This window comes from Cydia pomonella, chromosome 15 (assembly GCF_033807575.1).
Source record: "Cydia pomonella isolate Wapato2018A chromosome 15, ilCydPomo1, whole genome shotgun sequence".
In the NCBI taxonomy this organism is placed as follows: domain Eukaryota; kingdom Metazoa; phylum Arthropoda; class Insecta; order Lepidoptera; family Tortricidae; genus Cydia; species Cydia pomonella.
The window spans coordinates 7,068,041-7,083,029 of NC_084717.1; the positions used below are offsets into that span (position 1 = coordinate 7,068,041).

A 14,989-nucleotide genomic window follows, 5' to 3' on the forward strand; every position below is an offset into this window, starting at 1 on the left:
GGTCAATCCACGTTCGCAATTTACAGTAATATGACCCGGAACATCGTCAGAACCTGAACCTGAAACCACTGTATCAAACTTTTTTAAAGCTGATTTGTACGTTTGGTACAGTTTAAAGCATTCATTGCACGCTGATAATGCGTCCGGTTGTAGTGAGCAATCAATCCGGTTTAAGCGGTGGAAAATGTGATTCATGGTATTCCTTGTTCGAGCTAACAGATTTTTATCAAAATTATCATTTAGTGATTTGATATTTTTAGCAATCTTAGACAAGCTTTCCTCTACTGCCGCTGTGTCAAATCAAATGGCGATAGCAAAATATCCTCGGAAGGATAAAACCGCACAAGTTTCGTAATTTGCTTGCGTAAATCTAACACATTATCAGCCGGGGTTTCCCCTCTAATCTCTACTTCATACGCGAGCTCTGTCTTTTGTAGTGACATGAACTTTATTTCGGATGCCATGCTTGTATGTTTATTTTTCACAATGTTTGGGTAAATTTGTACACTTAACAATAAGGTTATTCTAAACTACTCCGCTCTGTTACAAAGAATAGTGAAAGTGAAAGTAGTGACTTGTTTTTATTGTTGAAAGGTAAGATAGAAAAGAAGTAGTAAAGTAAGTTGTAGAGAACCGAAAGATGAGAAAAGTAAGAAAAATGAAGATGTAAGGAGATTTATAAGAAAAGCTAATTACGGAAAGGCAAAACAAAAAGGGACAACTAGTGTCTAAAGTGTCGTTACAAAGTATCGGTTTTATCGATATCGATAAGTACCGTGTCCACTCTCTAGACCCCAGTTGTTAAGCACAAATAAATTAAAAACAAGACTTCACAAAACAACACGCACACAAAACAAACTACTCAACGATCCAAAATACCACAGAAACCACCTAGATACCAGGTTGAAGGCGCCACTTGTAGCGTTAGGTGTCTAGGGCAGAGGTGAGCAATAAGGCCTTGGCTACAAATTGTACAGCAGTGGTTTATTGGGCTTAAATCACGTGGGTCGTTGTCCTACTGTGGTGGTGGCACTTGGATCGGTGTGTAGCTGGGCGTTACTGTCCTGGTGTTCCTGGCGTAGTGGCAACCTGGCGTTAGCGCCGGGCAGCAGATAAGGGCAGGCGTGGACGTTGAATTAGCCCGTAGGGTAGACCCTGGAATTTCATTCCACTGTGTTAAGGCTCTGCATTAAAATTAGCTCCATGGATCGTCCCGCCTTATTTATAATGCTCATGTCCTGACAGCATACGAGATTCTGGTGGTTATTTAATTTAAGATCAGTTTGTCTGTGGCGGTCGATACATGGAGATTCAGAACGGAGATAAACAGGGCTTAGGAAACAAGCGCAAGGTTGCAATCGGCAAAGTGCTATAGTATGGAAGCTAAAACATTCATATTTACTTAATAAATACCTTACGCAAGAGAGTACGTATTGAATTCACACAGGCTAAGAATATTATCTATATCCATGGTACACAAAATCAAAGTCCGCCGTTTTGGCGTAGCGTAAAGCATTAGGCTGTATGATAAAGTAATAGCTACGGAACAAAGACAAACTTAAAACTAGGAGAGCTATTTGTGTTCAAACTTACCCAAAGCGGGGGAAAACAGATACACTTGAATATATTCGAAAACTTAGGGGCACAGCACTTGTTCCCTATACGAGTATTATATTCGACATCGCGAAACAAGGCGCGGCCGTTAACGCTCGCACGAGCGACGTGCGTCCAGCGCTGCAGTCAGATGTACAATGGTGGCTGCGGCGGACCGTTACAACATGGCGCCGGCGATCGCGTAAACAAGTATCCCGGGAATGGGAAAGTCGATAATATCGACATCGATACTTATCAGTTGCTGAGACTAATATTTATTTATCATGTCGACGAGAAAAATATAATTGAGAAATAAATTAACGCTACACACTGCGTTAGAGGGAGCAAGTGATATTGCTATCTAATTTCACCGCATAGCTGCGTCCCTTAGATTGGCCTACGCTGGGCCATCGTGTAGAGGAGCCCTTAAAACTGAATAAATGTACCTCCGCTGTTTAGAAGAATTTATAAAAACTAAATTGACAAAAAAACATAATTATAGGATGGTACAACTTTGTATGTAGAAAAAAGTTGAAAGGATTTTAACTTCACATGGCTCCCTTTATAGAACAGTAATCTATGTGCCAAATTTGAACTAATTTGCGAATGATTAGGTGGTCGCTATGATTTTGTGATTTGCAATATCCTCATACTAAAACAAAAAAAAAAACGATCGACATATTTTTAAGCATACTTATAAATAATAAATAAAACGAATAAAGAGCCCTTAAAGACATTTCCAAAGCAGATTTATTGATGGGTCAATTTATTTTCATACTATTTTGTATAGCAGTATTGTTTCATTTATAGCGACCTCTAAATAATGTTAATTGCTCTTAAGTTTTTATAGATACTTTTTCGTATATCAGAATTTAAAAAGCCTGCACGGAAAAGGAATTTTCATTAATTATTAACTAAGAAAACCTTGTAGACACGTAAATTTACTGCCATCTTTGGACATATGATTAAAACTTTTGGAACATTATGGTGCCATCGCTCGAAACGATGCTGTCAAACATTTGGCCTTTTATCTATTAGATGGTGCCACTTTTAGATCTTTAACAATTTTAGCATATATTAGTAAACGAATAAGGATCAAAAAGGTCATCAAGGAAAGGAAAGTCAAATGGAGTTCTACAATTTTTATCATGTGTCGAAAGATATAGCAGCAATTTTACTGTAGCAACAAAATTTTGTTTGACAGTCCACCTCCATTTCAAATTCTCTTTGCCAACGCCTACAAAATGGGAAGGAAAGAGAAAATACTCCCTTTCCCGTTTCCAAACGCCCACAGTTAGTCGATCATCCCCTGAATGGTAAAAGTAGAACCACCTCCATCTTCGTCGGCAGAAGAAGGGCCATCAGAGCTTCACTCTGTAGTGTTTTATCTCTATAGGATTTGGCAATTTAATCCGCTAAAACATCATTTTGCTACATCGAATACCTTGACTAAAATATCATAACAGAAGATATGTAATAAATCTTCGGAACATTTTGTTCCTGCAATTTTGTGGCCTGAATTTTTGTAGACAAGATTATAGCAAGCATCGCTGGCTCTTAGTAAAAAGAATGCCACGAACCGTACCGAAACTTTCTGCGGCGACTGCACGCAGGAAATATGTTAGAAAACCGTTTCCCTCTTTTAGCTATGATATATATTTTTTATTTATTAAAGCAATATAACATACATTTACGTTTAAACTTCTATTCCTAATATAATATCAATATTCCAATCTACAACTACGTCTCTATAGCAAAGCCAAAGTTGATAAATTAATCTAAATGCAAAAACTGCTCAGATTTTTTTAAACATGAACCCGTTTTCGCCTGCGCAACTGTCCGTCTCCTTGAACTTTAACGGCTGTAAAAAAAGTTCAGACAATAAAACTGAAACGAATACGCTTTGCTCGCGCTTCGTGCTCGCTTGATCAACAATTACGAAATTTAAATACAAAAAAAATACAAAATGTTACAATTCAGGGAATAGATCCAGGGTCCTCTTCTCTCTCCCTGTTACAAAGCTTAGTCAATAAAAAACAGGAAATTAGTGCAAAAAAAAACCAAAAAGATTTCATTGTTCGGGATTTGAGCCCGGAACCACATGATTCCAATTGAGCTACGAATGGATATATGTGACACGGTGAAATTAGGCTACTTATTCTCGAGTAAAACCTAAATATCTAAATACCCCTTAAACCAGCGTTCTAAAATATCTGAATTTTTCGCAAATCACTCTGTAACCATGTCTTACAAGGAGGAAACTCTTATGATATCGATACGGCTATTTGTTTAGGCGCGACGTGCCATGACTCCGCCATTTTGAAAAAATTCCAAAAACTGGATCGACAAAAAAATTCTATTTGATCATAGAATATGGTCGCAAAATTTCACGCGAATCGGTTGAGAATTGCGACCTGTAGAGGAGAACATCCGGACATACGAAAGCAGATTGCGCGAGTCAAAACGTAGACCTACGCTACGCTTCGGTCAATTAAAAGTATTGCTAGTGAATTAGGGAATATTACAATTACGGGGAGATATGTATATTTACCTCGATGTTTCTTTGATGACGGAGCTCCGTCAAGGACTTGAGCGTTGCGATACGTCTGAAATGTAAAATTAGACGCATTAAGAACCCGTTCAGTAGCAATACTTAAATATGATCGCGGCTGGCAAAATGTCCTACTTTGTCGCTTGCCATAATGACGAGATTTGCTTGTATCTTAATACGAATAACCTATCAAGGCGTCCTTACAGCAAGCGACAAAGTGTGACTTTAGTGAAGGATGTGCTGAATTTAGTTTAAAACATTCAATACTGACATCAAAATGCTAAAGTAAATGAGCTCAATTGCAATTAATATGACACATTAAACGTTTCGAGTGTACTACAGATAATCATTACAGTCCCAGCACCTTACGTTGTTCACGTGTACAACACAATTAATTGCAATTAACTCAGAGTTTCGAGTACAAATTACAAAGCGTGCTTAATTTGTTGTAATGAACGTCCCGAATCAGGAATTAACACAAAGGCATCGATTGGTCGTCGAATCGCAGCTGTGCATATATAGTTAATGCGGGTGTAGTGTAACTAGCATGCATCGGTTAGAGGAGCCACCAGCGAGTTGTGTTACCGAATCAAAATTTATCTAATGGATTAAGTTCTCCAGGGTAAACTAGTTATACTGTATCGGGACGTAATTTCTGATATGGAATGGTTTTATCGATGATGACTATAGGTAGGTACACAAATGGTATCGTTTTGGTTGTCTAAACAACTAAAAATTACCGTATCATTACACCTTATAAAGCAAAATCCCCCGCCGCGTCTGTCTGTTTGTATTGTATGCCTGTCTGTTCGCAATTAACTCAAAAACTACTGAATGGTTTTTCATGCGGTTTTCATTTATAAATAGAGTGATCTTTAGGGAAGGTTCAGGCGTATAATTTGTTAAGGTTTATCCGTGCGAAGCCGGAGCGTGTCGCTAGTATCATAACAAATAAAATAAAATAATAAATAAATCAATTGTATTTCAAGCAAGCACCCATATAAAACAAACCATTTAAACAAATAAAAAATAGGAATAAAGAATTATGACAATAAATTTTAAAATGATTACACAAAAGTGTAAAAAATAAAATGGTTAAAAACTGGAGAATACAAAATGCGCATATTAAGTTTGAATGAACATTTATTCACTTTAAATTAAACATAATTACAAAGGTGATCCCGGGACGTGTCGTCGGTTCGGATCGAGAAAAAAGAAAGAGAGTTGCCACATGCAAATTATAGGGCAACTACAAAATATGTTGCTATATAGAAAAATTACTTAAGCTAAGCTTACACGCTATATGTTTTGTATTAAACAAAAACATTACTAAAGTTTTTATTAAATTACGATTTAAAATAATAATATGAATTATCAGACAGAGACTATCGTTTTCATATTCATCATCAGCGACATCAGCCTATTTACCACTTGCTTAAATTACCTGCTCGTGAAGATTTTTATGATTCTGATTGTAGTTAATGAGATCAGTTCAGTCAGCATCAGTAGCGGATGAAAATATGCGTAAAAAGTATTTACCTGGAAAACTTTTCCAAATATAAACATATCTGTTTGCGTTAAAAAGTATCTGTTGCAGTATAAGTTCTACGTATAGAGACATATATATCTTACTGTTAAGCTGTTAGATAATAGTACAGATTTTGACGTGTAGTCACATCTGCTGCTTTTTATGCTGATTTCACCTATGGTTTTAGTTACACTTGCGAGGAAAATTAAAAAAAAAAATGCTATTAGGTATTTACGTAAAAAACCGATAACTATTTACTTTTTTTACACCTATCTTAAGTCCCGTAGGTCTGTCCCCTGAGGTAGGGTGTCCATAAGGCCGGCGTACATTCCCGCGCTAAATGGCCATGCCTATTCTTTGGCCTAGGAATGAGCCAGCCCTACGCTCAGTCGGTCACCCGTCGTCTCAATCAGTATCAGGCCCTGAAAGAGGTTATTGGCGTCTACGAGTAATAAGGCCGCAAATAATTTACTTAAGCTTTGTATACACACCCCACCCGATGATTAAGTGGGAATTTACCTAGTAACTACTAAAAATAAATGTTTGACGTTTGACAAAATAAACTTCTAAGTTTTAGTTTGTGAGAAAAAGAGCTTAAAAATTAGGACACCGTTATATGTTCTTTGAAATGTTAATAACCTCAGTGTAGAGCCACTAAATAGCAGAAGCCGTGATATTTAAATATTCATCAGTGTAAATTATTTTCGCGGCAGTGCCTGCTCTTCGCGGTTATCTTACACGCGAAGTGAAACTAAAATTAATTTCTCACATTCGTTCTGCAAATTGCGAAATTAAATTTTGTTTATCATTTCTGCTGTTTGCTTTTAATGTAATGTAAACTTTGTCTAAAATCAAGTTGGTCAAGCTATTGGATTGTCTTTGTTGTAGTAGAAAATTTAAACAAAACCCAGATATATAAGGGTTCTTCTATCACGCAACTACATCACGAAATATTGTAATGAACAGTAATCGTAACAACAGACGTTTTAAATACATATAATGAAGACTGTAGTTTGTGTCATCCACAATGACGCGCAGATTAGTCAAATCTAACCTTGAATAACATGGCAATACGAATAAAGGCACGCGTCGTCGTGAATGACACGATCTATATATTATTTACACTTATTTGTAAGTAAATTCTGCCATTTTTACCCAACAAAGGAACAGAAACGGTACAATAGTATGTACTTAGGATGAGAAGGCTGTATGTAAGTATTATATTTGTGCACATCATGTATGTTCTCATTTTTCTCTTTGACGAATTGACCGATTTAGTTGCGGTTATTTGTAAAGGATATATACTACAATTGTTTATTTATATATTAATTGTTTATCTCTCCAGTGGCGCTAGGTAGGCTTATGAACTTACAAGAACCATAGAGGTATAATAATATAGAGATGAAATGGGGGGGGGGGCAACAAATAACCCGACCAAATTACATAGGTTCTTTTTGGTATGTCGTTAGAAATGTTATAACGTGTTTTTAATTTTGTAGCATTGCGTATGTTCTGTCCTTCACGGGCGCACTATAACACATCTATATAAAATATTAGGTCTATGACATTTAATTTCGGTGTATTGTGGAGCCACCTATTTAATGTTTTTTAAACATACTTTTTACTGAATACCAAAAACAACCTACGTAATTTAGTGCACTGTCTATGATCGTAATATGATAAGATTCATTTACTACCCGTGTCTTATCTATAACACGAAAAATTGATGGACTGTTGGCTTCGGTGTGGAACAACAATACGTCCACCGTTTTGACGTGCTATTCAGCACTTTTTAGAAGTAGACAGAAATGAAAAGTGATACTATGCGAAGTACAAACAATTATAGTGTTTTTCTGCTACTCCTACTGAAACTGCCATAAGACCATATCGTTCGGTCATCTCTCCCCTCCCCAGCATCAGAGAGCAGAGAGAGGGAGAGAAATGCAATTTTTATCTCGAACCAGTAATAAAATGTTTACATTATATGTGTTAGATAAAAGTAGCATACCTTTTCACTGTAATATAAATATACTGTTACCAAGACGATGTAGGTCATAAGACGGTTTAATAAAAACGCCGTCAACTGTGTTTCACAATCCAATTCGCCAGACCTTTTCATTGTATGAATACACACACCAAATCAACGAAAATGGGTCAGGCAAACAAACAATATTTATATCGTCTCTCGTCCCATTATTACAATTTATTTTAATGCCAACCTCAAATTGGCTTTTCAATTCCTACGGGCATATATATGTATGAAAATTACCGGCAAATTTTAGGCATAAAATAAATAAGCAGTCATACACACCTTGCCAATTTGATTGTTGAATTATGCATGATGTCTCACATGGGCTCACCTGGACGAAGAGGGTGGGAGGGAGAAAGGACTCTCCAAATCAACTCGGCGCATCGTTGCTTAGGGGAAGGGAATGAAATGGGCAACCGAGACACCGCCTCATTTAAGGGCCTAAATAAAAAAAACAAACCGCGCTTATTACGAATTGAATAGACCGAAATAGAAGAGACTGGGGAAGTCATCGTTCTGAATTATGAATTGAAAATATTAGGGGTTTGAAGTAAAATTAAGCTACACCCACAAATATCTTAGTCTGGCTACTGAAATATAACACAAATTTATAGCGGGAAATTCAAAAAATCTTGGGCTAGTCACACTTTGTGTAGTAGGAATTATAGTTTAGATACTAAAAAATATTTTCTATTTTCTGTGTACACGTGTGGTACCTAACTCAAAGTCAGCTCACATAATTTCTACCACTATGTACAAAGACATATATAGACATGTTTCGCCAAGATATTTTTATATCAAATTACTACTACTGACCTTCTAAATATTGGTTTTCAGTTACTCGTTACGTTCCAATGTTTTGATTTTATTGATATTTTCCAGAACATCTAGTTTATCCGTTTCTTTACACACTTAGGACTAATCATCAGGTATTAATAAATTCACGTACTTAATCAAAGTTATAAGCAAATGTTAGAACTAGTACTTAAAGCATTGATATAAGTAAAAGGGGTAGATATGTGACGTTAATAGTTGACAAAACTAAAATCTGGTCCAGCACCCATACATTTAAAAATACTACACACCATTATAATGTACATGTGCACAACGAGCAACAAGGATAACCAAATATAGTTAACAGTGCTGCGCAAGCGAGACCCCTATATTTTGCGTATTCCTCGAGGTGCAACAGAGAAAAACTAATAACATTATACAAATGTGTAGGCGAGACGTACATACATCTTACACTGTCGTCTTAAAGTGACATTAAGTCATTTCGATTTTTAAAAAATATCAATGATTTGATATTACCTAATCTTAGACCGTCTCTCTCAAGCAAATATCTGAGCGAGCGAGTTACACTGAGATTAATATCAAATTATTGACTATCATATTTTTAAAGCAGGAAATTGACCCTCGTTTTTTACTTCTGAAACCCTGGTCGACTATTCACTATGTTCAACTAATGTGTCGCCTCGAGAAAACCAGTATAACGATATGATCTCAGTTGATAGGGATCTCGAGGTTTCAGGGTTTCACTTCTGATGGTTTTTCGGAAAAGACAGGTCCGCTTGACAAGAGCCAATATTGTAATCACTGGTAATTCGTAGTTACTCCTGGTATTTATATATTCCAATCGTTCACCGAGCGCACGACTCAAGAGAACCAATATAAAAGTGTGAACCTTGTTTATTCATAGCTACGATACGTATACAGATTCACTTATATTGGACAAGTTGTAAGTCATGGGAATAAGCGCCTTCAACGGCGGTCTTTATTAGGTAGCGTCAGGAAACAAATATTTATAAAATATATACGAAATTAAAATAAATAGGCACTTTATTTATTTTATGGAAAACATTTTTTTCTTCGCTAACACTATCGCATATGTAAAACTGTATTTATTTTATATGTAAAACCGATAGTTTATCTATACAATTAAAAAAAATATGCGGAGAGGGCGGTATAAAAAGGAAAATTATAATGTATGGAGAAAAAAAAATTGTATCAAAAACGAAACCGAGCATCATTTTTAATTTTCACAATTCAATCGCTAGGCATTTCCACAGCTGCAGCTCGTTTTAAAATAGAAATAAGTGAAAGTTTTTTCTCTAAACATTATAGTTTTCATTTTTTTAACGTTAATACTGATTTTGAAGTTATATTTTTTTTAATCATTCCCTATCGAAGGCGAAATTAGCAATGTCCCACTTTTCTCGATTTGAGACGGCAGCGTGCCCTTACATTAGAATGTTCAATTTAAAGTATTCGTTCTGATTTTCATCGTTTTCATTTTCATCACCTTAGTTGCTCTACAAAGAGGACAAATTAAAACAAATACTCAAACGGTAAATACGTAGTTAGGGAGTTTCGTTCTGTTTATAATCAGCAGTTCCACTACACTAATTGCCAGTTTTTGGATGAAAATGCTTAATTTGTAAACAAAAACCACAAAAATCACTATATGTGTACCTATAAGACTTTAAGTGTTCCCTCAATTCTTCATGGATTCCATCATTAGAACTTTGAACCCGGGACGGGACCATCGGCTTTATAGGCAGGGTCACTGCCCACTAGTCATCATACATTTTACTTGACAAATAGAGATGATTATTATTTATTTCTTTTGTTTATGATAAAAGGTTAAATTTGATTGATCTAATATCTGTTCTAAATATTTTTACACAGTTTTCAACATACATAAATACATCTTAAAACTACACTATAACTCGCATATTAAAATTGTAAATCGAGCTCTCGTTAAAAATGTTGTCCATAGTTTTCCTATTGTTGTACAAGTACTATTTAGTAATTTTTGATGGACTATTCCCGATATTTGGATTTCAAGTTAATTAATGCAAGATATTGTTTTAACAATACTATCAGAAAAACTGAATTTTTGGTTAACAACCGGTTATTCGTATATTAAAATAAAAACCGGTTACATTCTATAGTTTCAAGGAATAGGAGCACATGATTTAAAAAGTTGCATTATTTATAAAAAAAATTGCTGACTCTACAATGCATGAAGTGGGCAGGCCTACTTGACACTCGGATAAACGTGTTACTCACATGGGTAATGCATTATTTAGCTGTCGCGCTCTCTCAATAACAAGGAAATTTTTAATTTTATTTAGAAAAAATTATGTTTTCAAATGTTATAACAGTACTTACGAATGAAAAGTGATACCGTGAGCTTTGTTTTTGTGCTTGGAGCTATTGAAGCACTGGAAAAAGGCGCAACACGGCATTCTTTGGCAATATTTTATCGAATTTGATGACAATGTTGACACTTCAGCGTCACCCGTACGACTAATTCAATATAGGTCCCAGAACCTATATTTTGTGGCTCACGATCGAGCGCCTGGTACCTCATCTACCCCTATTACGTACATCAATGACTTAAAGTATCAAAATATCAATAGAGTACCAACCTACTAAATTGTTTGTCTTGTAAACATAGCAGTTTTTCGTTATACAACGCTTCGCGTCGACTTTGCACTTTGTCGTGATTATTTTATTTTATTAAATAATAGTTTGCGGACTTCACTCGGTATAGTCATTTCATTATTCATATTATTTAAAATAAACCCCTTAAAAACCGCGAACAATTTGAACGAATGACATAAATTGACAACAGACTTTTAGCTTTTTTTAAATCATAGACAATTGGTTTTTTTTTTTAAGTCCACCTAATAAAACCTCATGTCATAAAATATAATTAAGTTATTATAAAAAAAAATATGACGTCAAACTATTTCCAATGTCGTCGCGAAATGTCAGTTGCCTGCACAATTATTTACATCGCATCGGCAGTCAAAATTTCAAATGGCTAGAGTGCACGCATTCCTACCTTCATCAGACACGTACTACGCGATATTGCAAGAGCGTGCGGACAAAGCAGAAGCTCAGCGTCATGCCAGGTTCATAGCCGTGCTGCTACTGCAGAGAATGGCCCGAGGCTACCTGATTAGGAAGCACGTTGCGTGGTTGTCCAAGAACGCTATGATTATTCAGTGTGCATTCAGGATCCATCAGGCCCGGAAGGCGTATAGGGCAGCCTTGCGTCGAGCTGTGCGGCAGAAACATGGGAGACACTACGACCGAGCTGCTACTAGGATACAGGTATTTACTAATAGATGTCCAACACGCATTGAGCCAGCGTGCTCATCAATAACAGACTTATACTTATTTAGGTAAGTTTACAGGCTGAAATACTGTTATTTGTATATTAATTAACAAATCCTTAGAACTTGCTATCGATTTTGGATATTCTTAAATTATCTTTAAGGTACGAACAATGTTATTCGTAGAATTTATATAATAATCAGTGAATTTATAAACTTTTCCGAGGTATAAAAATAAAATTCAAATTTTTCTTTACGAAGGGTCTGATGTCTATTTTTGCTTGCTATCTACTCGTTGATGGTTTAATTAATAAAAAACTATCTTCAGCTACATACAAATTTAAGGTGCATTTGATATACATATGTATTTACATTCAACTGATTAGTCTCGTCATTCGCGGCAGGCTCTATGGCGTGGTCACTATTCAAGACGCACCAAATTCTGCTACCGTCGCTACCGCCGCTGGCTGGCCACCGTGACTGAGAGAGGCGAGCGTCGCGCCGCCGAGGCCTTGGAGTTTGGTCTCATCAGCAGAGCTGACGACCTCAGGATCCTCGAGGAGGAAGCAAGGAAATGGCTCGCCTTTGTCGTATTCAAACTGCATCACCTTCTTAGAACTTTCAGCCGGGCAGGCGTCTATTCTGACCCAGCTACTACAGAACTAACGCAATTTGAAAAGCTTTTAAACTCAATTCACTACAAGCAGTACATGAAAAGATTGAGACGGAAATATGATGAATTTGTCAGAAAACATCGTCCCAATTTCACTAATAAAAGGCTTTTTCCTATTATAGGAGATGGAATCGATTACTGGTATTTGTCTTTAGCTGAAATGTACGAGTTGACCAGTCCAGTACCCAAGCCTCCCGACAACCGGCATTTGCAATTGCATCACGGGTCTATACATAATGAACCTTTTTTGTGGAGGAGAGTGAGGCCTCCGACAGCCTTTTCTGATAGAGGGCCCTTTATGCCGAAGTCGCCGGTAAGGTCTAAGACGCCAGTGGCACCAGCGCCAACTCCTGCCGAAGCAGGAGATGCTGAACCTCAAAAAGACCCTAGGTTCCACCTGTATGTTCAACATTATACTCCTCAACCGAAACTGATGGATTACGTAGATTTCCATATTAACATTCTGACGAACCGAAAAAGCTCGATACAACATGTGAACGACGAATAAGTTTGTTTAACTATTTCAAAGCGAAAAGTTCACGCTGGCGCCAAGCTGCAGACCTGGATTTCCATATTTGCCATAAAACTGACGCATCAGTACAGTAAATATTGCACATCGGTCTGTAAAAAGAGACAATTGGAGAGAAAGAGACAACGTTCTACGAAGCCCAAATTCTAATGTGCAATATTTAATGCCGATTACTGTAGGTCGTATCAGACCTGCCTAATTAAATTCTGTTCTTCTTTACCAACCAATTGGCAGTTCATAAAATTCATTAAAAGCTGAAGACTGGCACGGATTTAGTAGGCATATTAGCGGACGGCTAAGTTAACATTTTTTTTGCAAAATTTTGAAGTAAATAAACAAGGTTTATTTACAAAACACTTGGGTATACGTGGCGCGGTATTATTCTCTTATTTTCTTATTCGGAAATCCGTAATCAGGCTGCTAAGTTTGGAAGGGTCGGCCGGATGTTGGGCCGCGAGCCTTTTGTTGTTACGCTTTTGTTGTTGTGAATTTTACACTTGTAATTTATTTCAGGAAGCGCCTTGGCGAGAAAGAAATTACGTTTAACTCTTCAAGGAAAATGTGTTTTAATAAATTTGCATTTTGTTTATGTAGGTTTTAGAGTGTTGATTTTATAAATGGATCTGTAGTTAAACTAGGCGGTGCGACAAAACAAAATAGAGGTTTTGAAAATACTTATTGCGTTTGATATATTTTTATTGCTTTAAAATGTATTATACTTAATAAATGCCTAAACTATTTTACGAAAAATGCTATGCAAGAGTTTAAGACATACGATACGAGTATATAATTGCTCAACAAACTTATTTTAACTATGTTCACAACAATAATGTGATTGGATAAATACGTTTAAAGTTAAAGATCCTTCGTAAATTTGCGGTCTTGTTTAGATCTGTTGGAAGGGCAAGAATTCAGCGACTCGTTCTAATGAATTCTACCTTGCATACTCTAATTATATGGCTCTTCAAACACATTTGTCTGGCAATGCCGGTTTGACTTGGCAAATTTATTAGGGTCAGAATAATACAGGTTCGGGTTTCCGAACCTCGTCCTTATTGCGCACAGTTATTATTCCCTACGTTTCCCAAGTGCCAGCGTGTCCTCGACTCTAGCGAATCAGTATTATGCGATCTTGAGATCTTTAATAACTACGAGTGATCGGAGATCAATAGATACTGGTTATGTAGAAGGTTAATCCCATAAGCAACGAAAATACAAGACCAAACCGTCTTCGAAAGCTTAACACCGCGAGCGCCCATTTGTTACACGTATAATGGTTGACCCGCTTTACTTATGTTCCGCGAGCCCTCTGAAATTGGGTGCGATTTGTGCGTCACAAAGCCACTGTCAAATTATTCACACCACTGATAAAAGACCGTGCCGATGAGGCCTAAACTAATATTGCCACGTAAACTCGCTAATTAAACATTCTTTGTCTCTTTTTGCTAACTTGACTGGAGCGTCACTGTAGCTGTCGGTCTTACAGCGAGGGTGTTCGGCATATGAATAATGTATGGGGTAAATTTGCAAGTGTTTCAATTTACACCCGCCACTCGCGCCGCTGATACGCACCCGAGAGGTTGTTGAAGTGTGAAAAAGAAAACAACGAGTGGGGCTGGAGCGTACGAACCAGTTCGTAGCGCGGATTAGTTGTCATTTTCCCTAGTATAACTCAGCGTGTTTGAATAGGCGGAACTTTATGCCTCCTCGTATATAGTCGCATAAAAAGTTATCGCTCTGCTTTTGGCTGAGTCGAAGCGAACTAAAAGGAGCACTAGTTCAATTTATTTTTTGCCAGTTGTCGGTACAATACATGAAAACGGTATTGGAAAGGTAATACGAAAGCCAATTGCGGTGTCGACACCTCTGGGAGGGCAGCCTTCTTTTCACTAGCGTCCTGTGTACCCAGCCTTCTCTTCATTGCTTTGCCTGGAAAAATTCCAGCAGCTAGCATTTTAT

General features: G+C 36.9%; 2 protein-coding genes and 1 long non-coding RNA gene across 3 annotated transcripts in view; 2 read left to right on the forward strand and 1 right to left on the reverse strand.

Annotated features, from left to right (window-relative positions):
• The window catches only part of LOC133525690 (semaphorin-2A), a 458,429-nt gene that overhangs the window by 114,191 nt on the left and 329,249 nt on the right, over positions 1-14,989 (forward strand). The gene's annotated exons all lie outside the window — the stretch shown is intronic.
• Positions 964-1,920, reverse strand: LOC133525675 (uncharacterized). Its single transcript, XR_009800609.1, has 2 exons — positions 1,594-1,920; positions 964-1,155 (listed from the first exon to the last, which is right to left on the reverse strand). It is a non-coding gene; the product is annotated as an uncharacterized LOC133525675 (long non-coding RNA).
• Positions 11,149-13,704, forward strand: LOC133525455 (uncharacterized). Its single transcript, XM_061861706.1, has 2 exons — positions 11,149-11,826; positions 12,233-13,704. Exons 1-2 carry the CDS (start codon positions 11,530-11,532, stop codon positions 13,007-13,009), a joined length of 1,074 nt encoding a protein of 357 aa, XP_061717690.1. The 5' UTR covers positions 11,149-11,529; the 3' UTR covers positions 13,010-13,704.

What these genes read in the sequence shown, in the direction of transcription:
- LOC133525455 (XM_061861706.1), top strand. Translation starts at nt 11,530, where the DNA reads ATGGCTAGAGTGCACGCATTCCTACCTTCATCAGACACGTACTACGCG. An exon ending in GAGCTGCTACTAGGATACAG is followed by an intron (nt 11,827 to 12,232) that starts GTATTTACTAAT and finishes CATTCGCGGCAG; the next exon opens with GCTCTATGGCGTGGTCACTA.